The sequence below is a fragment of the Equus caballus genome, chromosome 3 (assembly GCF_041296265.1).
Source record: "Equus caballus isolate H_3958 breed thoroughbred chromosome 3, TB-T2T, whole genome shotgun sequence".
Lineage (NCBI taxonomy): Eukaryota > Metazoa > Chordata > Mammalia > Perissodactyla > Equidae > Equus > Equus caballus.
This window is the reverse complement of record NC_091686.1, coordinates 42,791,404-42,817,039: the sequence shown is the minus strand read 5'-3', so window position 1 is coordinate 42,817,039 and position 25,636 is coordinate 42,791,404. Positions and strand designations below refer to the sequence as shown.

Below are 25,636 nucleotides of genomic sequence, written 5' to 3'. Positions count from 1 at the left end.
GTCAAATTAGCTTAAGCTTTCATAATGAGTGGGCTGAAATTACTAGACGGATTGGTTCGTTTGAACTACTTTCTTCCCTTATTACAGAAACAATATAGGCTCAATATAGAAATTTAGAAAAGACGATTGAGCATAAGAATAAAATACAAACTATCCATAGAATGGCACTCAGAGATAGCCAGTTTGCATTAGTTTTGACCAATCTCATTTCACAGTTAAATTTTAAAAATTAATATATTTGATTTTAAATAAAATTATATGTATCTGTTTTTGATTATCAACTAATCCTTTTTAAAAATCTTTAGTAACTCTCACAATGCCTGCCTCATAGTATGTACCAAATAAATGCACAGAAGTACCCAGAATATACTGACTTATCCTCTTTATTTTCCACCTTTTAAACTTCTATGATTTCAGTGACGATGCTGTCTTCCAAAGACAAACTGACAAACGCTCAGGAAGCTCCTCTCCTAATGCTTTCAGAAGTCCATTTTATTACCTAAAATAACCACACTGAAATTATAAAATTAATCAGAAATATAAGAATTACTGCTTAATATGCACAGGGCACATCTGCTGAATAGGAAACATATTTTTGTCTATGCTAAGTACAAAATATATTGCCGTCATAAAAGGCCAAAAATGTAGTTGAGGGCCCAGCCCGGTGGCGCAGTGGTTAAGTTCGCGCCCTCCGCCTCAGCGGCCCGGGGTTCGCAGGCTCGTATCCCAGGGGCAGACCTAGCACCACGTGTCAAGACGTGCTGCAGCAGCGCCCACAGAAGGTGAGGAAGATGGGCACGGGTGTTAGCTCAGTGGCCAGTCTTCCTCAGACAGACACACAAAAAACGTAGTTGATGTAGGGAACTGATTACACTGAATCAAAATTAAATTTTAAGCATCATTTAAATTGATTTAATTCAAATAAAATTCACCCAGTCGCTAGTAACTAATAAACTGAACTCTAATGACTCATATTCAGGAAGCAATGTTTAGCTTCATAGTCAAAGTTTTAAATCAAACTAGAGCAGTCTTACTCAAATTTTTTCAGGTATCAGAGTACCTGGAACTCAGCACTTTTTATAAACCACCTAAAACACTGATTAAGCTTCAATACTATTAAATAAAGAACTTTTTGCAAAATCAGACTCCTGCTTACACTAAGTTTTATTATATATACCTGAGAAAAATTATGGGTGGGGTTGAGCGAGTATGAACCACTGTTTGATTTTAGTAGCAAAACTCAGTTCAGGTTACACTTCCCAAGGATAGTTTGGGAAGCACTCAACTAGAGCTATTAACAGCCACATTTATATGTGCAATTTAAATCAGATCTGCTAATGCCTTTTCAAGGTTTAAAAATGCCAGCAGCACCTAATAACCTGCTCAATTATCACCCACCTCTGAGTTGCTTTGTCTTCTGCCTTCAGAACACAGACGGGCCCTAAGGACCGCGGAGCTCCTGCGGTGCTGACACCCCTCTCCATCGCTGACTCTCGTAGGGGGCCTGAGCACCAAGAGCGGTCACTGAAGATCCCACCTGCCTTCACCTGCACCCTGACTTCCCTAACTTCTCAAATCCTCACTGGTCTTTGATTTTCTGAACTACTGGGGCTCCCATCCCAGAAGACTATGACAGCATCTTGTTTGCTTGGGTAATTGTCTCTGTCCTCACCGCACCAACTTCAGAGAGGTGAGCACACGCAAACACATTCCCTTTCAGTGCCAAACACACACAGCGCCACGCAAGAACTCAACAAACACTGGCCAGCTGTGAACTGACTCAGGGACGTCTGGGAGATTTCTGAGGCTTTACTCAGTTCTCCTTCCTTGTGAATAGTTCCTTCAACTCCAAAAGTAGTATTCTTTACCTGACAAAACTTTCTGTGTGCCTTGTTTGTCTTCCAGTTTATTTTCAACTCCTACAACGCTGGTATGTCAGGGCCTCCAGAGGAGAAAATGCAGTGATAGAAAGTCAGCCCAACGGTGGGGGCGAGGCAGGCGGTCAGGCCGGGAGCTCTGACCCTGCCATGGACAGCAGGAGGAAGGCAAGCAGCAGCCCGGCTCTTCTAAGAAAGCAGGCAGCTCCGGGAAACTCAGAGCTGCCCTTCCTCTCTCCCTCCCTCCCTTCCTTTCTTCTTTTTCAAAAAAACATTAAAAGGTATGTATATGTGAACATCATTTGACAAAGCTGCCAAATTGAATAATTTGGCATATGTTATGTGACAAATTGAAATGGCAAGCAATAGGATATATTGGAGTATATGAGGAAGCCATTTGGTATGAACCTAATTCAGCCTGACTTTGTTTTATCCAAAAGGGCCTGACCGTGGCCATTGAGCATGCATTGTGTATCTGCTTAGACATTTTGAGATAAAGGTGCAACTTCCCTCCCCCTCCCAACGTTGGCATCTCCTTAAAGATTAAGCATCTTTCTTTAGGCTGGGAACCGACTGCAGCGCTCATCTGTGCCCGCCCAGCTCAAGGCAACAGACCTGCCACCCTGCGGGGTTCACTGAGACAGCAGGCCTATCTGCTGTTTCCATCAATCGCTGTGCCAACAGAGTAGCCTCGTGACTATCGTGAAAGGGACATTTCAATCATATGTGAAACATCCTCTTTGAGGGTATACAACCACCCTGTATACCCCCACTTCTTTGGAGTGCTCTGTTCCTTTGTGGAAAGACTCTCCCGGGTTATAATCCTCAGATTTAAGCTCAGAATAAACTCACCCAAATTTTCATTTATAGATTGGTTATGGGTTATTTTCGTCGACATATGTTATGACATATTGTTCACCTGAGAGAAGGTATTTCATTGAGGAATAACTACAGGAAAACGGAGATAATACTGTTATAATAATACCATTACTACCATATCTTTTTAACTGTCCCCACAGGAACAGAGTTGTATGGGTTTGGGTAAAACAAAAGACTATGAAATAAAAAAATTTTTTAAAAAGGTATCTACCTATTTATCTGCTTTATATTGTAAATTTTCATGATAAATCAAGGTTTATATATGTTTTACACTTTTATAAATTTAACATGCCACAAAATTTTTAAAAATAAGTCTCTGAGAAGTGTATCTATATATTCAAATTACAAAGCCAATTTTTATAACATGGTGTTGGTTCAAAAAAGAACAAGAAACACATCAAAAACAAGGAATCACACCTTTTAGCTTACCATATATAGGGGAAAATGTGAAGTAGTTCAGCTGACAAAGATTATAGGCTTCAACTCTAACATCTTTCCAGATGCCCTGGGTAGGAAAGGAGGGCCCCCAGTCCCAACCAAAGGAACACTGCTCCTGTAATTTCAAAGTGAAGGAAAAAAAAGAAGATTCTGATTACCATAACTAACATTTAAACATTATGAAATACCTTTTCTTTTAAAATATTATAAACATATCTATCTGCTATTTGCTAGGACTCCTACAACAAAATCCCACAGACTGGGCAGCTTCAACAACACGAGTTTACTTCCTCACAATTCCGGAGGCTGGAAGTCCAAGATCAAGGTGCTGCCAGGTGTGGCTTCTCCCGCAGCCTCTCCCCTGGGCCTGCAGGCGGCCGGCTTCCCGCTGTGCATCCCAGTGTCCCTCCGTGCTGTCCAAATGTCCTCTTCTTCAAGGACATCGTTCACACTGGGTCGGGGCCACCTTAACGGTCTCATTTTAACTGAATCGCCTCTTTAAAGACCTTCTTTCTAAATAGTGTCAGGACTTCAACATAGGAGGTTAAGGGGCACATAATCAAGTCCGTCATAGTGTGTGTGTGTGCGTGTGCGTGTTTGTGCCCCATATACAGCATCTGAAATGGCCCACAACAATCCCCTCCTGGTATACATGTCCTTGTGTAATCCCCCCACAGACGATAGATTAGACCTAGTGAATCACTTCTAACCAACGGAATACAGCAGAGGTGACAGCACTTCCAAAACTAGGTTATAAAAGACCGCACCTTCTGTTTGGCGCACCCTCTCCCACATTCCTTTGGTCAAGGTGGAAGCCAGCTGCCAGGCTGTGCGGCAGCTCTGTGCAAAGCGCACATAACTGAGCTCAGAAGCCAATCGGAGGCCTGCCAGAAACCACATGAGCAAGCAGAGGCACAGACCCTCCAGGCCTGGTTGAGCCTTGAGAGGACCACAGCCCCAACCCACAGCTTGATCGTAACCTCTTGAGTGACCCTGAGCCAGAGGCACCCCACTAGGCCACACTCGGATTCTGGGCTCACAGAAACTGTGAAAAGAAATTTTTTTGGGGTGGGGAAGATTAGCTCTGAGCTAACTACTGCCAATCTTCCTCTTTTTGCTGAGGAAGGCGGGCCCTGAGCCAACATCCGTGCCCATCTTCCTCTACTTTATACGTGGGACGCCTACCACAGCATGGCTTTTTGCCAAGCGGTGCCATGTCCGCACCCGGCATCCGAACCGGTGAACTCCAAGGTGCTGAGAATCGGAATGTGCGAACTTAACCACTGCACCACCAGGCCGGCCCCCAAAAATGTTATTTTAAATTGGTAAGTTTTGGCATAAGTTGTTAGAAAGCAATAGATAAGTAATACAATAACTAATATATCAACCTATGCAACATAGTTAAATTTGGCAGAAATGTTCTAAGAACATAAAATCTAATTATGTACATTTATTCCTCAAAAGCATATTACATTGAAGCAACACAATAGTTACTCTTTAAATTTCTCCAAAATATTTCTGAGCCTATCATTGTATTTAAATATAATAACTATAAGAATATCGTATTTAAATGTAATAACTATAAAGAAGGAGGAAACAAATTGAAAGATAAAGATATTTATAAGTAGGTTTAAGAAACTCCAGCTAGACTTGCCAACCCCTGTTTCCTGCAGTGTGAATTCAGAAGTCATGAGTTCTGAACTTACAGCCCAAAAACTACCAGTTTAAACTTCAGACACCGACAGGGGTCCAGGGTGGACGTCTCACCCGATCTCGCTCAGCCTGGCTCCACGCCTCCCTTCAGATGCTCGATTTCCTATTAATTTACAGAGATTCAAATTCAAAAGTAGAAGATGGGTCCCTTAAAACAAATCCTGTTTCAAGCAGAAGTTTTTGAATTTCTACCTCTTAAAAGAAAAAACAATTTTTCAAAACACAGTTAACTAAAATTTGTGAGCGGGAGCATGGCACCGCTCATCAGGCCATGTTGAGGCAGCGTCCCACATGCCACAACTAGAAGGATCCACAACTAAAAATAGACAACTATGTACCGGGGGGCTTTGGGGAGAAAAAGGAAAAATAAAATCTTTGGGGAAAAAAAAGTGTGTGAGGCTGTAAGTTCAGCTTTTAAAAAGGAACCAGCGCCAAGAGGAAGTCCTGAGAACTTTCTGAATGGAGCATGTGTAGACTAGAGCCTGAGGATTTGGCCAAACTGTTCTCATAATAATAAGTATTATTTCCTAAGCTCTGTATTTATCAAAGATATAAATTAATTTCCATTACAGAGAAAAAGAATTAAAACCACTTCATAGCATCTGCATCTGTCTAAATTCACCACTTAAGTATCAGATTCCCGTGTTCAAAATGAAAACCATCTTGAGAATATATACTGGAGAGTGTGTTAAGTTCAGATATGTAATTCTTTTATCAGGGATAGGGAGGAGGAGGGCAGAAATATTCAACATCTTCCAAGGCCGACTATTTTCCCCATCAAGGGCTACAAATCACTCCTATTCATATAACCTCTCCAAATAAAAGTTTCCACTCATTCAAAAAATATTTGTGAAAAGCTTTCTATGTTTCAGGCCGGGGGTACATTAATACACAAAACCGACACAGTCCTTCCGCTCATAATGCTCACAGTACAGCAAGAAATTCAGGCATGAATCACAAATGCAAGGGAAACAGACACGGAACATATAATAGGAGGAGGAGAGTGTCAAGACAGGTTTCCCTGAACAACAGTGACCTTACACGGAGGCTTGAAGGGTGAGTACCAACAGTCCGAGGTGTTTAGGGGAGATGGAAGTGAAAGCACCCCTTTCAGAAGGGAGAGCAAGGGCAAAGGGCTCAAGGTGAGGAGAAGAGGATGCATTCCAGGAGATGAAGACAGAAGGATGGGAAGAGTGGGGAATAAGACCGGAGAAGTGGGCACGGGGCAGACAGAACTAAGAACTCTGGACTTCAGCCCAAAGGCAATGAGAAACTGTTAAAGAGTTTTAAGAAGGGGAGTGCTGGGATGATTTCTGTCTGAAAAGAACATTCTGGCTGCTCTGTGAAAAATGAACTGGAGGAAGGCAAGTGAGGTTGTTAGGAAACCAGTTAGGCAGCCAGGGCAATAGTCCATGCAAGAAAAGATGACACACTGAATTCAAGAATGGTAGTAGAAAGGAGCGTGGGAAGATTCAAGAACTATTGATGAAGTCACAGCCATAACATCAAAAGGACTTAGTGATGGATTGGAGGAGGGAAAAAGAGAAAGAGGTATCGAAAATAACCCTTAGGTTTCTGGCTTGAGCAACTGTTGTGGATGGTATTCCACTCTGCAAGACAGGGAGCCCTGGGAGAAGGGTTCAGATCCCAAGGGCAGTGTTGGACACAATGAGCTGTAGGGCCCCATGAATCAGGCACGTGAAGATGCCACACAGGCAATAGAGCATAAGGTCTGGAACTGAAGAGAGGTCTGGATGAAGACACACTATGAGGAGTCACTGAAAATGTGACTGGTTATCGCAGAAATGAGATAGGCGACAAGAGGGTATAAAATGAGAGGAGAAAAGTGTCTAGAACAGAGAGAGGCCTGAAACGACTTCTAACAGGAGGAGGTTGATTATATTAAAGACATTTAGAAGGAACAGCCAGAGATGTAAGTGGAAAACAAGAAGGATGGTGTAGAATACTGCCGGGGGGGGGGGGGGGGCGCGGGGCTGAAGTGATGGGTCTCACCACCCAAGCTAGATAAGCAAGATAGGAGAGACAAGAGGAGGCTTGTACTGAAATGGAGAAAGCAGAAGGGTCAAAAAACTGATGGAGAAAATGCTCCCGAGGAGAAGATGAAAAAAGTAAAATTTAACTACTGAACATGTTCCCAGGAATTCAAGCAGCTGAGTCAACAAAGAGCCCACGACGAAAGACTCCGTGCTGATCCCATAAGGAAAGTGAGAAAGTGCACAAGGACTACAAGTTTTACAGCACTGCCTGTCAAACCTGAATAGAAAATATGCCCTGGCAAGTGACGAATCAACTAAGTAAATTCCTTATTCACAGGAAGTCAAGAGTTCAGAAACAAGAGACTAATCCTTAAGAGAGAAACTGTCTGAGAACCTATAGCATAAATGTGAGGACCGGTTCCTCTCTCTCAGCTCTTCTCTGAGTGAAAGGGCACACATCTTCCTGAACCTTCATGGCGCGGTGGCTGCAGACCTTTGACTACAGGAGGCAGACGGAAAGAGGGAGGCGGATATTCTCTTTCCTGTACATTCCTGGAGGAGCCAAGAGGTACACGAGGGGTTCAGGTATCAATAAAATATAAGGGCCATACAGCACATTTAACAAACAGCAGAGACTTGCATTTAGCAAATGAGAGAAGAAATAATGCAATACTATGAAAACCTAGCGTCCAAAGAACTTCCTTATCAAGATGGCAGCCGTGGGGCTGAGAGCACCCGAGCAGCGCTTTCACTGCACTGCACAAGCACGTCTCACATCTCCACATGGATTCGTTTTGCTACAGTTGAACGTCCTGTAAACACGCCTCCTCTTCTTCAACCGTAAATATCCAGCATCTCACTTACTGCCCCCACGCCCCCACCAAAAAAAAAAACAGATGGAGAGTAACACTTCCTCTTTATACCTCACTCCCCACCTCTATCCCACTCACTTCATATAAGCTAAGCTGAGGCCTTTTGTCTGTTACACACCTAGAAGTATATAATTACAGAAATAAGTCTCCAAACTAAATACTATCACCACTCTACATTTTGAATAGCTGTACAGCACTTTACATCATTATTTCTTTTTTTAAAAAATCAGCAGAGGAACCAGTTTTGTTGTAATTGTTGTTTTTATTTTTTCTTTTTTTAGTGAGGAAGATTGGCCCTGAGCTAACATCTGTACCAATCGTCCTCTTTTTGCTTGAGGAAGACTGTCACTGAGCTAACATCTATGCCAGTCTTTCTCTATGTTGTATGTGGGATGCCACCATAGCATGGCTTGATGAGCAGTGTGTAGGTCCACACTCAGCATTTGAACCGGCGAACCCTGGGCCCCTCAGCAGAGCAGGGGAACTTAATCACTCTGCCACCGGGTGGTCCCTACATCATTATTTCACTGTATCTTCATACCAACACAATCAGGAAGGAAGGGAAGGGCTTAGCTCCATATACAGATGATGGACTGCCTAAGATCACTCTGGGTTTAGAGCCAGAATTCAGATCCAAGATTCCTGACTTGGTCTCCAGCTCAAGTCTTTTCCCACCGGACCACGTCAATCTAGCCAGGACACCAAGATGCAGCTCATTATTCTGGCAAGTTCCCAAGATTAGTGTTCCACACACTGTGAGAGCAGACACCCAGGTCTGACTCCTGATTTCAGTGACAAGGGACTTTGCTCTATCTAGATCATCTGGAAGCACATTTTAAATGCTACAAATTGAATAGGGGGTAGAGGGAAAATACTACACAGATATATGTATAACATATATGTATATCTTTACTGATGACTGGAAAAGTAAACTTTCCACATTATGATCCAAGAAGTCCTCGTTTTGATAGAAGGTTAAAGATGGAAGAAGAGAGGGGAAAAGTACAACCTCTCGTATTCAAACCACTGTGCCATTTGAAGCCAAAGGCAAAAAACAAAAGATGAATTTTATACAGAAGTATAAGTACACAAGTATTCCAGGGAACACCTCTGCTAAGCTACAGACTGTTCAGTTACAGTAACACAAACAACCGGTTACTGAGACACTGACACAAACTGGCAGAGGTTGAATCAAACAGGGGAAGGCATAATTTTGACCTTAGTACTTATCTTAAGGAAATATGATTTAATGGTAGGTCTATCAGTCTAAAGAGAGCCACTTAAATAATTAGCATTTATCAACTGAGGTTTTAGATAACCAGTGCTAGAAAAATACACTTAGTATCTTCACAATGAAACCAACGATTACCTTTGTTGTTAAAACTAAATGTCACTTACTCAAAAAATTAAAAATAGAATTACCATAAAATCAAGTAATCTCACTTCTTGGTATATATCCAAAAGAATTGAAAGCAAGGTCTCAAAGAGATATTTGTATATCTATACATAGCAACATCATTCTCAACAGTCAAAAGGTGGAAGCAACCCGATATCCAGTGACAGATGAATAAATAAACAAAATTTTGTGGTATGTACATACAATGGAATATTATTCAGCCTTAAAAAGAAAGGAAATACTGACACATGCCACAATATGGATGAACTTTGAGAACACCATGCAAAGTGAAATAAGCCAGTCACAAAAAAACAAATACTCTTTGATTCCACTTATAAGAGGTAGTTAGAGGAGTCAAACTTGTAGAAACAGAAAGAATGGTTGTTGCCAGGGGCAGGGGGGAGGGAAAAATAGGGAGCTGTTTTCCAGGGTAGAGAGTTTCAATTTTGCAAGATGAAAAAGGTCTGGAGACTGGCTTCACAACAATGTGAAAATACTTAATACTATTGAAATGTACACTTGAAAATTGTTCAGATGGTAAATTCTGTGTTATGTGTACTCTACTGCAATTAAAAAATTTTTGAATAAAAAACTAAATGTCACATAGAATACTAATTCAACCATGTATTACAATAAATCCAAGTCATCTAGACTGAGATCAGACTCAGAGAAAAATAATCACCTTCTGGATTTTCTCTTTGTTAGATTTTATGAGAACCTACAATAAAATGTAAGAACATGTCAGCAAATATACTAATATTTGCAGAAGACTTCATAGTAACAAGAATCACTAATATATATGAACCTTACAGTCTGGTGAAAAGTTTGATAAAACTAAATGTTAAAAAATAATTTGTAAAGTTACAGTATCAGTCACCTAGTTTTCTTCTTTTCCTGATATTACCTAAATTCCGAAGCCTGCTTCAAGAAGGAAACCTAGAAAGACAAAGATTTTCCACAAAAATTCATATAATCTTTTGATTCTTATTCCAAATTTTCAAATCCCACTAAGGGGGCAGGACAGAGATGCCCAACTTAGGAAACACCATTGGAGCCTTCAAACAAGCATTTCCTGTGCACGCACAGCCCATCCCCAGGGCTAGAGCCCCAGCCATTTGCGAGACCTTTACCTTTCGAATAAAGTTGACGTGGCATTCGCCCTTCTGGACGAGCGGAGGGCAGTCTGGGGGCACCTCGTAGCGAGTGTGAGCCTTGCTCTGCTGGGCCGCATACAACACTGGGGACTGGAAACGGAGCTCAATGGAGTTCACGTCCCTAACCACATTGGTAACATCGAAGCTCTGAATTAAAGGGAAAGAACAGATATGGAAGCAGCCTTGCATGTGAAATTTTAGATACAGACAGAATGTATGAAAGATACATAAAAGAACTGAAATCTTTAAGTTTATCCTTTTTGCAGGAGAAAGCACTTCTCTGAAACAGTATAACTTAGTTGCCTACACGTAGTTCTTTTTTTTTTTTATTGAGTTAACATTGGTTTATAACATTATATAAGTTTCCGGTGTACATCATTACATTTCAATTTCTGCGTAGATTACATCATATGCACCCCACAAAGACTAATTACAATCCATCCCCACACACATGTGCCTACCCACCCCTTTCGCCCTCCTCCCTCCCCTCATCCCTTCTGGTAACCACCAATCCAATCTCTGTCTCCAAGTGACTGTCCGTTGCTTTTATCTTCTACTTATGCCTACTCTCAGTTCTAACTGAGCACATAGGTTTCTCTTGCTATTTTTACTGACAGATGAGGTCCTAGCAAACAGAGTGATCAGAAAATAGCTTTAGCCCTGGAATGTCTGCACTGGCTATTTACATACAGCCTTGAACTGCCAAGGACTTCCTAGATTCTTCAGGACAACCACTCTCTGGGAGGAACAGCGTGTATTTCTGTCATAAGTTACTTTTGTTTGAAAAGTCTACCCTTGAAATAGATGGGGGGGTCAGAATACAATCTCTTATGGTAATTATTCCAGAAAACAAGGAGCATTTTCTTTTAAAATAGTCTGTCTATTGTCATTTCCCATGAAACTCTGGATCACAAATAAGGCAGAAGGGAACAGCATTTATTGAACACTTCTCACATGCCAAGAACTGTGCCAATCATTTTAGATAATGAGTTTATAACTCCATAGGGTCTGTGGTGTTTTCACCATTCTACAACGTGGCAACTGAGAAATAAAGTAAGTTACTCAGAGCTTCAAAGAGCTTGGACTGGCTTGCACAGGCAATGATGCCCTTACCTTTCTCTACTCACAATGGCAGTTAGGCCAGAAGTGGAGTTTTAACCTGATGCCACTACATACTTACATATCTTTTGAACATGTTGTCTGTTTCCCCAATAGTAACATCATTGAGCAGGACTTTTGTAACTGTATCAACGCCCTCAAAAATCAAATTTACTTTTTGCCATTTGCTAAAAAAAAGAAAAGATTTTTAAAATAAGACATATAAAATATTAACTTAGATGAGTCTTTTTTTTAACTAGTTAAGAACTAAACAAATAAATAATTCACAGAAAATACACATTCTTAAAACGCAGTTTCCAATGAAATTTTGAAAAGTTTTGGTTTAATACCTTTTATGTTGAATGATCTGGCATATCTTTCTTCATAATATATATATGTATTTTTTTTTGGTGAGGAAGATTGGCCCTGAGCTAACATCTGTGCCAGTCTTCCTCTATTTTGTACATGGGACACTGCCACCACAGCATGGCTTGATGAGCTGTGTGTAGGTCCACACCCGAGATCCAAACCCGTGAACCCCAGGCCACCGGAGAGGAGCACATGAACTTAACCACTAAGCCACCAGGCCGGCCCCTCTTTCTTCACAATATTTTAATCACCATAAAATCAAAAGTACAACTTACAATTTCCAAATGCACTCACTTTTTTCTAGCCCTTCTTAAAGTTCTTATGAGAACCAAGTTAAACAACAGACACACAATGTTTTTATAAACTATTGCATTTACTGACGCTACCTAAGAAAACACATTAACCAACTAACAAGTATCTGTGAGCGACTGGGATGTGCCCAGCACGCTGCTAAGCCTTACGGGGAACTAAAATGGTCTCGGAATTTAAGGAGTCTGCAGTCTGGTTGGCACTCAAGCCTAAAACACAGCAAACAAAGAGAAAACTTTCACTCTCTTCTGCTTCATGGTGCAGTTTTCTTGGAGAGGCTGCAAGTGCTATCAGAGTGTATGTCATAAGGAAAGCCTTCAAGAAGGAAACAGGAACTTCAATGACAGAATAAATAAAATGTGGCACGTCCCCAAAATAAAACACTATTCAGCAATAAAAAGAAATGAAGTACTGGTAAATGTGACAACATGAATGGACTGTGAAAACATTGTGCTCAGTGAAAGAGGCCAGACACACAGGACCACATACTGTATAATTCCACTTACATGAGATTTCCAGAAAAGACAAGTCTGCAGAGATAGAAAATAAACTAGTGGTTGCCTAGGCTGGGATAGGGATGGGGGAGAGGGGTGTGGAGAATGTGGAATGACTGGTAATGGGTGTAGCTTTCTTTTCGGGGTAAGAAAATATTTTAAAATTTATTGATGGTTGCACTACTCTGTGAATATACCAAAAAACACAGAATTGTACACTTTAAATGGGTGAATTATAATGGTATGCAAATTATATTTCAAGTTATTTTTTTTTAAATGAGTAGAAATATGTAGGTAGAGGGCAGACCCCTAAAGGGAGAGTAAAATCAAACAAGGCAATGCTAACAGCATCAAGAACATCACGGTAACAGGCTTGATTCGGTGTAGAAGCAGTGCTGGGCAACTAAGGGGATAAGGCTGGGCAGGTCCGCAGGCAGAGGGGATACAGGACACGGTACCAGCCTGGGCAACAGTAAGCAGTATTTTCACAGACAGGCAGAGAAGACTAAACTTGATTTGCAAATCAAAAGGCAGACACTGTGGTAAACTCAATATTTGGGGAAGGTGAGTCTAATGTTTGTACATATGAAAGAAAAGAGAATGAAAAGACAAAGCGAGAAATTTAGTTAGGCAGCTTTGGCCCAATTCCAGGCACTCACTAATAAAGGCCTAGGCAAAGGTGGAAACTTGGAAATGAGGAAGAAGGGGCTGAATCAAGAGAAACGACAGAAGAAAGTAACAGGACTCAGAAACAGATGGAATACAGGAAGATGAAGGAAAGATATGATGAGCCAAAAGCACCTTAGGCGTAGAAGACTGGAACAAGGGTGTTACATTAAGAGAAGCAATGAGGCTGTTAGAACACAAAGTAAGCTTTAAGTGAGCAAGCCACCTGATGAAATTTTGGATACGCTGAGTTCAAGATGAAAGAGGACCCCTAATAGAGATATTTTAAGTATTATCTAGAAGTAACAGCCTAGAGCACATTAACTCCGTGATACTGAGCACCATAATTCTGGCTTTATTTCTTTTTCAAGGGGCTAGTGAATAATTACCAAAACAGTCATATAAAAGGGACAGAAGGATTTTTTTTTTTTACATTTAGCAATAACGGTGGTAGATATAATTGGGTTACATTCTGCTACACAGAACATTACTGAAAACTATGTCATGCTTTTCCTGACAGCCTCATGAGGCTTCATATCCGGCCAAGGCTCTCTTAACACCACATCGAACAAATGATGTGTCTGTGATCTTACTTGACCATATTATAAATATATACACTCTTATTGATTACTGGGGGCAGGGAGAAGGAGACGCAAATAAGAGGATTGACTCAGCCTAGGTGACTCCATTATAATCACTGGAAAAATGACTGAATAAGACATAATTTAGTGACTGACGATCAGAGGCACCATCCTCATATACAAATCAACACATAAATCACAAATTCACTCTTACACAAGGCTTTAGTCTGACAACTCTCTGATATGAAACCTAAACTAACAAAAGATTATTGCAGAGACAGAAAAAGAAGAAAAGCTCAAATAATAATAATTAGTAAACTTATATATACAGGTATACACACATAAGTACCTAATGTCAAAGGGGATTTTAAATTCCTTGCTGTAGGTCCAGTTATCCAAGGAGATCCATCTGTAGCTAAGGTCATTAAATCTGTAGTACGGATCCTGTGGATAAAAATTATAGTAGATGATTAAACACACAAAAATAAATTTATTAAATTAACATGAAATAAATTATTAATGATAGTTAATCACCTAAAATTTAATAAACTCTTGACCTAGGAGCACAAGCATTTCATATGCTGGCACATGGCATCCTTAAGGCTAGCGCTCTGCCCACGTAAGAGATCATTACCTTTCAAACAAAGCGGACATGGCATTTGCAACCTAAAAATACTAAAAGATGTAAAAAAAAAAAAAAAAAATCCAACAAAATACCTAAAAGGAAAGAGCTCTGAGATGGAAATAATATAGTTTCATTTACAAAGAACACGTGTGGAGATTAAGGTTGGCTTCCCTTGTTAAAGGCAAACACAGACCCTCCGAGGCTCTGGCAGGGAACAGAAGGCCTTCTGGGGCGTGGCCCTCAGCCCCGGCGCCCCGCGGGTGTCACTGTGCCTACTGCTGCCACTGTCCCTGGCGGTCTCCAGGGGGAATGCTTTTTCCTTGGATTCACCAAGCATTCCCAAAGTTACTTTTCACTCTGCTTCACTAAGTGAGCACGAAAAGGATCTCTACAGAGAACACACAGGCAGCACAGATCCGGTCGGACTGCCCAACTTCAAGCTGCCTCCATTACCCAGGCCAGGTCAGCGAGCCTCAGCCCATGGGCCAAACGCAGCTCGCTGCCTGTTTCTGGGTGGCCAGCGAGCTAAGAACGGACACGTGGCAATAAATAAAGTTTTCTTGGAGCAGTGCCATGCCCATTCCTTTGCAAATTAGATACAGCAGCTTTCACACTGCAATAGCAGAGTTGAGCAGACATGACAGAGACCACATGACCCAGGAAGCCTAAACCGTATCTGGCCTTTGACTGAAAATGGTTGCAACCTCTGCCCTAGATGCCTGGCCTGCTGGGCGCTCACAGATGCTGTTCCACCCGAGTGCCCAGCCTCCAGTCCTCTCTTTCATAACCCTTAGGTCTTTCTTCTCCACCTCGTTCTCCACCCTTTATCTCTCAGATGAGAGCGCCTAGACAGGAGCAGAACAGAAAGGGGTCAGCGCAGCTTTTCAGGTCATCTGTCTGTGAACACCACCACGGCTACACAGAGGGCAACCGTGGGGGCAGGGCCAAGGGCCATTTCCTCAGGGACTGCAAGTCCAGGTGTTGAAAGAAGAGCCAATTTGGTCTAAGGTCCGCAGAGGTCAGGGCTGGACCACAAAGTCAGGTGGGCGAGGAGCAGGCGGGCACTTGCCCAGAGCACAGATCTGCACGAGGCCCTGCTACATCCCTGGGTGCATCTCCAGACGGAGAGAAAGGAGCTGCCAGCAACCGCTCCTACCGGAAGAAAGATCCTGATAAGCTAGAGGAGGGAGTAGTTGATAAGGTTTAATAACAGCTGATAATCACCAAACTGACTTTTAAATGGGGTGTGCCAGGCCCAACAAATTTGCTTCCTTTTCTGCTCCTCACCCATACATTGACTCAGCCTTTCTAATGAATAAACATGGAACAAATATTTAAGAACATAGGTTTGAAGAGGCACCTAATTACTAGCCTGCATGCGTCTCCACCCAGCCCTCTGTCTAACTCTACACTGTGTCCTCACTCCAACACAGTTAAAAATATCATGCGAAGGAAGACACGAAGGCCAACGCCAATCTGCTAAGCTGGGGCTGGCTGACAATCTGGCTGGCTGGGCATGAAGCCCCTTCCTGTCTCCAGGCTCCTTGAAGGAAACTGTATGTTGAGTTCAAGAGCGCAATCGTTTCAGAATTTTTTTCTAAACAAACAGAATTTAGGGGTTAAAATTTTTCTCTTACTTAAAAGAAGCCAATCTGAAAAGGCTACATACATACATACTACATGATTCCATGACATTCTGGAAAAGGCAAAACTATGGAGACAGTAAAAAGATCACTGGTTGCCAGGGAGTAAGGGGTAGAGAGGGATGAATAGGCAGAGAACAGAGGATTTTTAGGGGAGCGAACTACTCTGAATGAAACAATCACAGTGGATACATAGTACCATACATTTGTCCAAACCCACAGAATGTAGGCCGTCAAGAGAGAACACTAGCGAACACTGCAGACTCCAGTGATGAGGATTCGTCAGTGTAGGTTCACTGATGGTAACAAATGTAACACCCTGGGGCGGATGCTGATGAGGAGGCTGTGCATGTGTGGGTGTATATGGAAACTATTTGTATTTTCTATTCCATTTTGCTGTGAACCTAAAATTGCTCCCCAAAATAAAGTCCATTTAAAAAAATTTCTATTACTAAGGGAAAATACCTTAACCTCCCTAAAATAAAAGTTACAGAGGCTTAGATTACATTTATAATAACTATTCCAAACGGTAAGCAACCATCTTTATTTGGTTCCAGATTGGTCTGACCGCCTTTGCTCATGTTAAAACTCTGAGTCTTATTTAAAGCAAACGGCAGCTCAGCACCCCATCTAATGACTAAGGACCCATGGAAGTTGCTGAGCTGTTGGCAAACCCATGAACCCTAAAAACAGTAACAGTATCATTTGTTGACCATTTACTATCTATCAGCTCCAGGAGAGGCACTCACACACTCTTATCTTTGGAACAAGCATGCGCAGTAAATTCCTAAGACTGAAGGAAAAAAGGCCAGAAAAACAGCCATAAGAGCACCTCGGGAGCCTCGTATCACTGTACTGATTCATGACAGTAATTTTAAAACAACAGCTGTGAAGTCTCCGTGTATATGTCTATGTGTAAGTTACGTATCTGTGCTATTTTACCTCCAGATGGCATACTTTCTAAAGAGCTCTGTTTAATTGGCTTAAAGTAAGCACTTACATAAATTATTTCTAAACGCAACAAACCCAGACATCTTTCAAGTTAACGTGATACGAACTAATCTTTGGTAAATGAAAGCTTGTTTAAATTTGTTGGTTTGATTGAAATAGGCACATCCTCAAAGTTGTCAGTATGTGGGTATGATGCAGCTGGGCACCCTCATTCCACATCTATTGGTCAAATAAGCTGATGCTATCTCTGTTACAAAACTGGTGAGCAAAAATAATCACTTAAACTGATGTCAAATTTTGCCTAATGTCTCATGAAGTTTTGTAGGCAATCTAAATAATTACTGGGAATGCGTAAACTACATAGATGTGAAAAAAATAAAAGCGTTGGGAGAACTTCTCAAAATAATTGTTACGGCATGTATATTTAAGATAACTTTCAAAATCTCTCTGGTAACTTGAAATTTTGAAGTTTTGCTAGGTGAAATTAAATGATAAAAATTCACTGAATATCTAGGTCATTTTCAAACAGGATAAAATACTGAAACATTATTGCTAACATGTAAAGTTTATCTACTTTTGGCTTCTTATTATGGAGAAACTAAAAGTTGTTTGGGTCTATTTAAAAATGTCTTGTATTTTATTAAAGGGTTGCACTGTGAAATAACATGTTTCTAGAAATTATAAAAAGTATTTATAAAATTTGCCAAGTCACAGAATGCTAATGTAAAAGAGTTTATAATTGCTTACTTCTTGGTTTTCACTAAAAATTAAGGTCTATAAGGGTTAAAAATTCTAATTAATATATGTGATTAAAGTTACTAAAGATTAATACGGAAAACATGTTTGAATTCAAAGAAAATAAGATGTATGTTTTCAGTAAAGAAGGTACAAAGAACGGAAATAGTTTTGTTTCTTTTATTAAAAAAGATAAATTTATCCCAAAGTACTAGGAGGGAAACTAAGATTAAAATGAATTTAGTTACGTGAATAAGTTTTAATATCAGAAGTAAGCTGGGACAAAAATTATAATTTGTTTTTCTCTTTCCCTTAAAAAGGATAATTTTCCTGGACTTTTAGTCTACTTTTGATAAAGAGATCATAAAAGGTTTTCTTTACTTTTGAGTGAGTCTTACTTTAGTTAAATGGATAACTAAGCATTGTTTCACAGCAACAAGACCAGAAACCCCTTTGACCAAATGTTTTAAAATCTTTTGATGTTATTGACAAGCCCCCAAAATTCAAATGAAGTCCCTCTTTGGACTTAAAAAAAAATTTCTCTGAGAATTCTCAGAGCCCCTGGGACTTTTCAAAGAAATCTGTTCTCTCTTCCTATAAAGCAAGGCACACTAATTAGGCTTATTTGGTATGCTAAATTACATGGGAAGCATGGCCAAGTAAAGGATGATAAACTCTCTTAGGTTATATTGCATAGGTAAATATTATTCACTATCTTAACCCTGCTACCTTGCTTCCAATATCACAAGAGGAAAAGACTACGACTGCATTCTATTATCTAATTCAGTTTACAGATGGGTCTTACTTAAATGATAAGCAAGGATGCTATCAAGTTGGATATGCTGTCCAGCCTCGAAAATACCTGCTACTTTCTATTAACTCTGCTAACCCAGCAAAAGATTTCCTCCCTACAGGCTCAAGAAATTACCACCGAAGAGAAACAAAGGTGGCAACAGAAGAGGGAAAACAATACTTTTCGATACTTTCTCCCACAGCAGCTCATAAAGCCTGTACTCATTGCCCTATATGACCAAAATATAATCTAGGGAAACTATTTCATGAATCACAAGACCATTTTCCCCTTTCTAAGGGACCCTTTGAGGTGTGGCAATTGGACTTTGTTAAAATGCCACCATCTCATGGATAAATATATCTTGTGATGACCTGTATGTTCTCACATTGGGTTGAGGCTTTTCCTTACAGAAGAGCAATGGCTTCAGGTAAATTATCATTGAAAAGGATAACTCCTGTTTGAGGAATTCCTGCCGAGTTTACACAGTGACCAGGAAACCCATTTCACTGGACAAATAATTAAATCTATTTGTGACATTTGGCCAATAATACAACATTCTAATTAACAGCACAATCAAAACTCAATGGGCAAAGCTTTCGGAAGCATTCCATCTCTCACGGCCAAAAGCTCCTCCACTAGTGCTCCTCAATCTCAGATCACACCCTCGGTAAACAGCAGCTGTCCGCTCTCGAGAGAGTAACTGGATGACCTTGGCAATTAGATGAAAGAACATATGAACCAACTTTGCTTAAAGGAGATATCTTAATTATTGTTGAAGTCTCATTGAGACACTCAGAAGAAATGACAGGTTAGGAGCTGATTCTTTTCACAGAGAGCTCCCAGGAGATGAAGACCTTAAGATCATGGTGTACAACCTGGAGAATTTATTTATCAGAAGAGGCATCAAATCAAAGACTCTCTGCAGCCCTGTTGGAAAGCACCATACCAGGGACTTTTAACCCATTCATGTGCTGCAGAATCAAAAGGCAGACCCTCATGGATTCACATTTTTCATTTAAAAAAGGCTTCTCCACCTGAGTGCGTTTCAGTTCCTATTTCTGATACCAGACTTCAGCTGACCAATGTGAAAACCTCCAAACCAGAATGAGAAGAAGATGGCAACTGTTGCAGACGGCTGTCCCAAGACTCCGGACCAGGCCTGTGTTCCCAATCTCATATCTCCTCATTTAAACCTTTGCAATGCTTAAACTGTATACCTATTTTATAATGTTCCATTTAAGGTTTTCAGAATACTATCACACTTAAAGAAAGTGATTGATTCAGAACAGACTGGTCTTGAAGGCCAGGCATTTACCAGGTGGCTCCTATCGGAACTCAGTGGTTATGTGGAACAAATCTCTGGCCTTGCCTACCGCCTGGATGGCTAGAGCACTGCACCCTGAGTTTCCCTTGGATGCAGGAAAGGACTCACTCTAAGCTAACACGAGTTGTCAACATTCTTCTCTTTAAGGCCAGATGGGCTCATTCAGTGTTCCACTGGTATGACCACCTAGCAGCTATATTTGTTCCTTCTTTGGAGCTAGAGGATGCATATCATATATAGAGGCCCTGACTAAATCAACTCGACAAGCCTTTAACAATAGCCAAGCAGGAATAGCCTTATTAAATACTAAAATGTCTTCAATGAGAAAGGCTGTCCTTCAAAATAGAATGGGCTTAGATATTTTAACTGCATCCCAAGGTGGTACCTATACAATCATTCAAAGTGAATGCTGTGCTTTTATACATGATGAATCTTCCAATGTGTCATCTCCGCTAAAGCACATGAAAAAGCAGGTGAATGTCTTAAATGAATCTTTCATAATTATAAACAATGTAAACATAAGGAGTCAGGTCAAAGCACACGTACAATGTTTGTGCAACAACCTAAAATCAATTGAAAAATTACATAACCTAGGAAATGCTGCCTGTGTTAATATACACCTCTATGCTTGTCTGACTACTTCCCTCTGATGTGGCTAACTGGGCAAATCAATGAGATAAAAGCCTGGCACCAAGAGATATGATGGACCCAGGGCAGGCAGCAACCACCCTAGCACCGAGGGACAATGTTTTGATCATCAATGCTTTCTATTGAAAGATTATAGATCAAAAGGGGAAAAATGATAAGTAAATGACAAGCAATAGGATATACTGGAGGATATGAGGAAGTCATTTGGGTTAAAACTAATTTGGCCTGATACTGTTTTTCCAAAAGGGACTGAAGTGGCCTGTTCAGCATGCATTGTACATCTGCTCTAAACATTCACAGTGTCCCAAAGACAAGAATGATGCCCTTAAAGACAGGAATGTAACTTTCCCCCACATCGGCATTTCTTTAAGGATAAGCATCTCTTCCTGGGAACTAAGGATTAATTACCGACCTGCTGTGCTCACCTTGTGACCACTGACCTGCTGACCACCGACCTACTGTGCCAGCTTAGCATCTCATGACAATTGTAAAAGCGACATTCCTATCATATGTGATGTATGCTCTTTGTTCCAAGACTGTATATAACCACTCTGTACACCCCACTTCTTCGGTGCCTTTCCTTCCCTGGGGAAGGAAGGCCCCAGGCTAGTCCTCAGATCTAGCTTATAATAAACTCACCCCAATTTTGATTTATAGATTATGGATTGTTTGTGTCGACAGTGTATATACATAGACAAATCCTGAATGGATAATAGTGTATTTTTAAATGTTAATTGTCGTTATCTCTGAAAGCCAGGTCTCTGAGTTTTCTTCTTCTTACTTATCTATATTTTCTAACTTGGCACACTGAGAACATCTTTCTTAAAAAAAAAGCTTTTCAAACTTACACCACTGAAGAATTGCACAGGAAGGCTGGGAACATTGCTAACAAGGGTCCCTTATCTGAGCACTTACCTGCCCTATGGTTATTAGTGAGGTTTTCTGCCTCACTAGAACACGACGTCCCACAAAAGGCAACTGAGTGTTACTCATTTCTTTATTTCCATTGCCTATTTTAGTGTGTGGCATAACAGAAGGCTGAAAGAATGAAGCATAACCTTTGGCTGGGAGCCCAAAAGGCTCTCCTAGAGCCCTAAGATTTCCATCTGTAGAGGAAACGCAGCCACCTATGGAACGCCCAAGGCTGGCCACAGAGCCTCTTGGGAAATAGAACTCCATTTAACCAACTAATCAGACTGAGAAGTCCTGAAGTTTTCCTTGACTCCTCTTTCTCTCACTCCTCCCACCCAATCCATCAACAAACCCAACTGAACAAATCCTGTTGCTTCTACATTGAAAATACATTCTCACAACCATTCTCACCATTTCACTGCTGCCACCCTGGTCCAAGCCAGAAGTCACTTCTCGCCCAGACAACAGCCACAGACCCCCACCTGGTCTCCAGGCTTCCATTCTGATGCTTTGTAGTCTTCACACAACAGCCAGAATGACCTTCCAAAAGGCAAACCCAACCATGCAACCGCAAGCTCAAAACTCCCATCACAAACAGAATGAAATGCAAAGTGTCTCCATGGTCAGTTTGCAAGCCCAGCATGATCTGCCCTCCAGCCCTGCTTTGAACTCCTCCACCTCCCAGGCTCTCAGGGCTCCAGCCACACCTGGCTGCCCCTACTCCTGGAATTGGTCAAGCACATCCCCACCTCAAGGCCTCTCCCCTCCCTACTTCCGTCTTTTTCTCTTCTTTGCTAGGAATGCACTTCTCCTTGAAACAGACCTTATCAAAAAGATCTCCGCTTAAAAGTCACTTTATCAAAATGGCTATGTTTAACCACTTTTTTTAAAATAGCAATCCTTTCCAACCAGCATTCACTCCCTGTTCCTTTAAGCTGCCATATTTTTCTTCAGCGCATCACCTGTCATTATATCATTGATTAATTTGTTTATTGTCCACCTCCTCCATTACAACGTCTATCGGCACAAAGCCTTTTTCTTCACCGCTCAATTTCAAGCAGTTAGAGTGCCTGCCACGTTAAATACCTGAGATAATTAGGTGAATGAATAAATCAATGAATGACTTAGGCAAGATATGTTTCAAGTTCTCATGTAAACACAGTATTTGAGCTAGTGTCTGCACTAAACTACAGAATATTCCCCGAGGTCAACACCAAAAAGAGATGCTGTAATAAAGCAGGTGGGATCACAACATCACATTACTCAGTAATCAGACTGAGGTTGATGATTATTGTCAACAGGCCTGGAGCTCCCCAATCCCCAAAAAGCTGCCCCACTCTCATCCCACTATGGTTTAAGACTCACATCCACCTTATTGACAATGTTTTTCTAAGAATTTTTGAAGAGATTTAACAGACGTGAATTATTCTCACGAGGAAAAGTTATCTCATACCATGAGCAACCTCCTTCTCGTTAACTAGTAACCAAACATTGTTTCTGGAGATATATATAGCCCTGTAACATAAAATAACAATCTGATTTGCTAAAGCCACTAATTATTTCCCACTGGCTTAACTCTACCAATAAAATGAGGCAAGCAGAGACCCTGCGAAATAAACGCAGGCACTCATTCTCAAGACACGTGTCAGCGAAGTCCCAGGGTATGAGGTCAGCTGCGGACTATGTTACAAGTAGTTTGTTGACTCAAAATAAAGTACTTAAGTTTGAGAATTATTTACTTAAAAAGTAAACCAGACCGTGGTGGTGTCATTTACAACATTCACTTCCTTTCTGATATACATTCCTGAAAAAAAGCTAACGCATACCAGATCAGAAATTGTGCATAACCCTAGTTGACCGTTCTGTTATTTATGTAAACTTTGAATGATGCTCCTGACAGTCAACCACAGTGCTTCCAAACCACATGATTTTCCAAAGCACCAGGTTAAGTGTAGCATCCTACAGAACCCAGGCTATGGAGTCCTGCCAGCCTGGGTTAGAACTGCATTTCTGCCACTTAGTTACTGTGTGGTCTTGGGTAAGTTCTCTAACTCTTCTGGGCTCCATAACTCCCTACCATAAAATGCAGATAAGAAGACCTATTCCGTAGAGCTGTTATGAAGATCGGGACAATGCATGCCCCATTTATCAAGTACACGTCGTCCCAGTCAAAGAGGATTAAAGAATGGGAAAACAAGGTGGAAGTCTGTTTGCAAACCTCCGCATGTAGGCAGCCAAACAGGAAAACACCCTCCACAAGGAGTCTATAAACTGGAGCATCTTTTGGAACACACACACACATTACACGCCCTGAGAGGAAACAGTCCTTTGTTCATATCCCAGTCAGCCTTAACAGCCATTCGCCTTTCCACTAGCACTGACGCTCCTCACCTGACACCTGCAGATCCCATTCTTCGCAACCTAAGTGCTGCATCAATCCTAAAACTGACTCCCTGAGGACGAAAAGCGAAAATGAAAAACTGAGACGTTACTGAATGTAGTTCACACTTAGCAAAAGACCACGTCCCCCGCACCGTTCCGGTAGTTGAAACAGTCCTACCCCGCCTTACGCTTTGTCAGTGACAACGTGCCCTTTCCAGTGAGAACCACGGCCGTAAGGAGCCCCCCGTGGAAACGCTGCCCGCGCTCTCTAAACTTCGCCCGGCACAGTTCCTGACGTCCCAGCGTGGTCGGCCAGGCTCCATAGAGCCCGACCCCCGCGGGGCTCTTCGGCCACAGTGGATAAACCGCCCCGGCCTGTCCCCCCCCCCCGACCACAGGACGCAGAGGGGAAGTTAGCGCCGGATGGAGGAGCAGGGCCCAGGGCTCGGGGCTCGGGGCTCCGCACGAGGGCAGGCGGGCGCAGGCTCGCGGCGGGGTCCGCACGCACTACCTGGATGAGGTTCTGCTGCAGCAAGGCAGTGTGCACGCACCCGGGGACGTCCCCGGGCAGCTCCAGCGAGCCGTTCCCGCTGCGGATCCGCCAGCGGCCCCGCAGGCTGAGGGTGCGCGCCGCGGCGCCGGCGGCCGCCCCGCACACCGCGAGCAGCAGAAGCAGGCGGAGGCGCATACCGCCAGCCGGACCGCGCACGCCCAGCCCGGCGAGTCCCGGCGCTCCCGGGAGCCTCCGGCGGCGCTGCTCCCCGCGCCGGCCCCGGATGTCGGCCCCGGCCCCGCCCACCCCGGCGCGCCCCGCCCCGCGCCGGGCCCGCTGAGCTGCGGGCGGGAGGTGAGCGCCGAGACCGGGGCCGGAGCTGCGGCGCGGGGCGCGGCTCCAGATCGGACCCCCGCGGCCTGCGCTCTCCTCGGCGCTTGCTCCTCGGCCGCTTCGCCGTCTGAAGCAGAGGCGAAAACCGTGCACGGTAATTGGGACACACAGATCCCTGGGCGCGAAGCGGGGCAAAGCCCCGGGGAGCTCAGGGACAGGCAGTAGCATGCGGGGACCACAGCTGGAGAGGCTCCTCACTGCTCCGGAGAACCCAAACACCAGGACACCCACCGCTTTCCTTCCTCCAAATTTCTCCAGACCCTCATCCACGCTGCAGGGTCCGCCTGGTGGCGGTAACGCCCCGCTCCTGCAGCAACACAGGCCGGTCCCAGAGCGAGCCTGCCCGTCAAAGAGGACGACATTACTACACGTATCTAACTCGGAGGTTGTCGGAGGGCTGAGCCAGTCCGCGCGCAGCGGGCCACACGGGGGCGGTGAGGAAGCGCAGCACCTTAGCCGGTGTGCGCGGACCAGGAGGTTCCGGGGGTTCGGGACACCTGCACCTTGTGCGCAGGCAAGTTTAAAATCCTCTGACGCCCACTGGCTGTGGGCCTCACGCAAGCCGCAAAAATCTCTAATACCTCCCTTTCCTGACTCGAAAATATAGGCTGTTACTCCTTTTTCAGGTTGTTATAAGCATAAGATGAGTTAAAAATACATAGCTGTCTGTAACGATGCCGGGGTTCCCAAGAAATACCACAGGTGTAGTTCAGGGTCTCAAAGTCACGTGGTCTACTTGAGTCCCCTTTTTACAATAGGGTGTGACAGTGATCCTAGGAAGTTTAGAGGGTATTTCACATTGCGTAAAATAGCCTGACTTATTCCTGTGTTGATGTTGTCTGCCTTATTTCCATATATAAGAGGAAGTCTTTAGTGCCAGCCCTCAGGGCGTAG

The 25,636-nt window shown here is 42.6% G+C and overlaps 1 protein-coding gene across 3 annotated transcripts in view; it reads right to left on the bottom strand.

Annotated features, from left to right (window-relative positions):
* Nucleotides 1–24,643, bottom strand: part of MANBA (mannosidase beta) — a 113,842-nt gene extending 89,199 nt beyond the window's left edge. Inside the window, exons 1-5 of one of the 3 annotated variants that reach the window (XM_023637630.2) lie at nt 24,368–24,643; nt 14,193–14,287; nt 11,507–11,612; nt 10,303–10,473; nt 3,186–3,309 (exon numbers count right to left, since the gene is read on the bottom strand). In XM_023637630.2, coding sequence (XP_023493398.1) covers nt 3,186–3,309; nt 10,303–10,473; nt 11,507–11,612; nt 14,193–14,287; nt 24,368–24,544 — 673 coding nt within the window. In that variant the 5' untranslated portion in view covers nt 24,545–24,643. Of the gene's footprint in view, nt 1–3,185; nt 3,310–10,302; nt 10,474–11,506; nt 11,613–14,192; nt 14,288–21,885; nt 21,991–23,865; nt 23,923–24,367 lie in introns of those variants that run through there. The other 2 variants (XM_070263347.1, XM_070263346.1) reach the window with 2 other exon arrangements.
* Between the last annotated feature and the right edge of the window lie 993 nt (nt 24,644–25,636).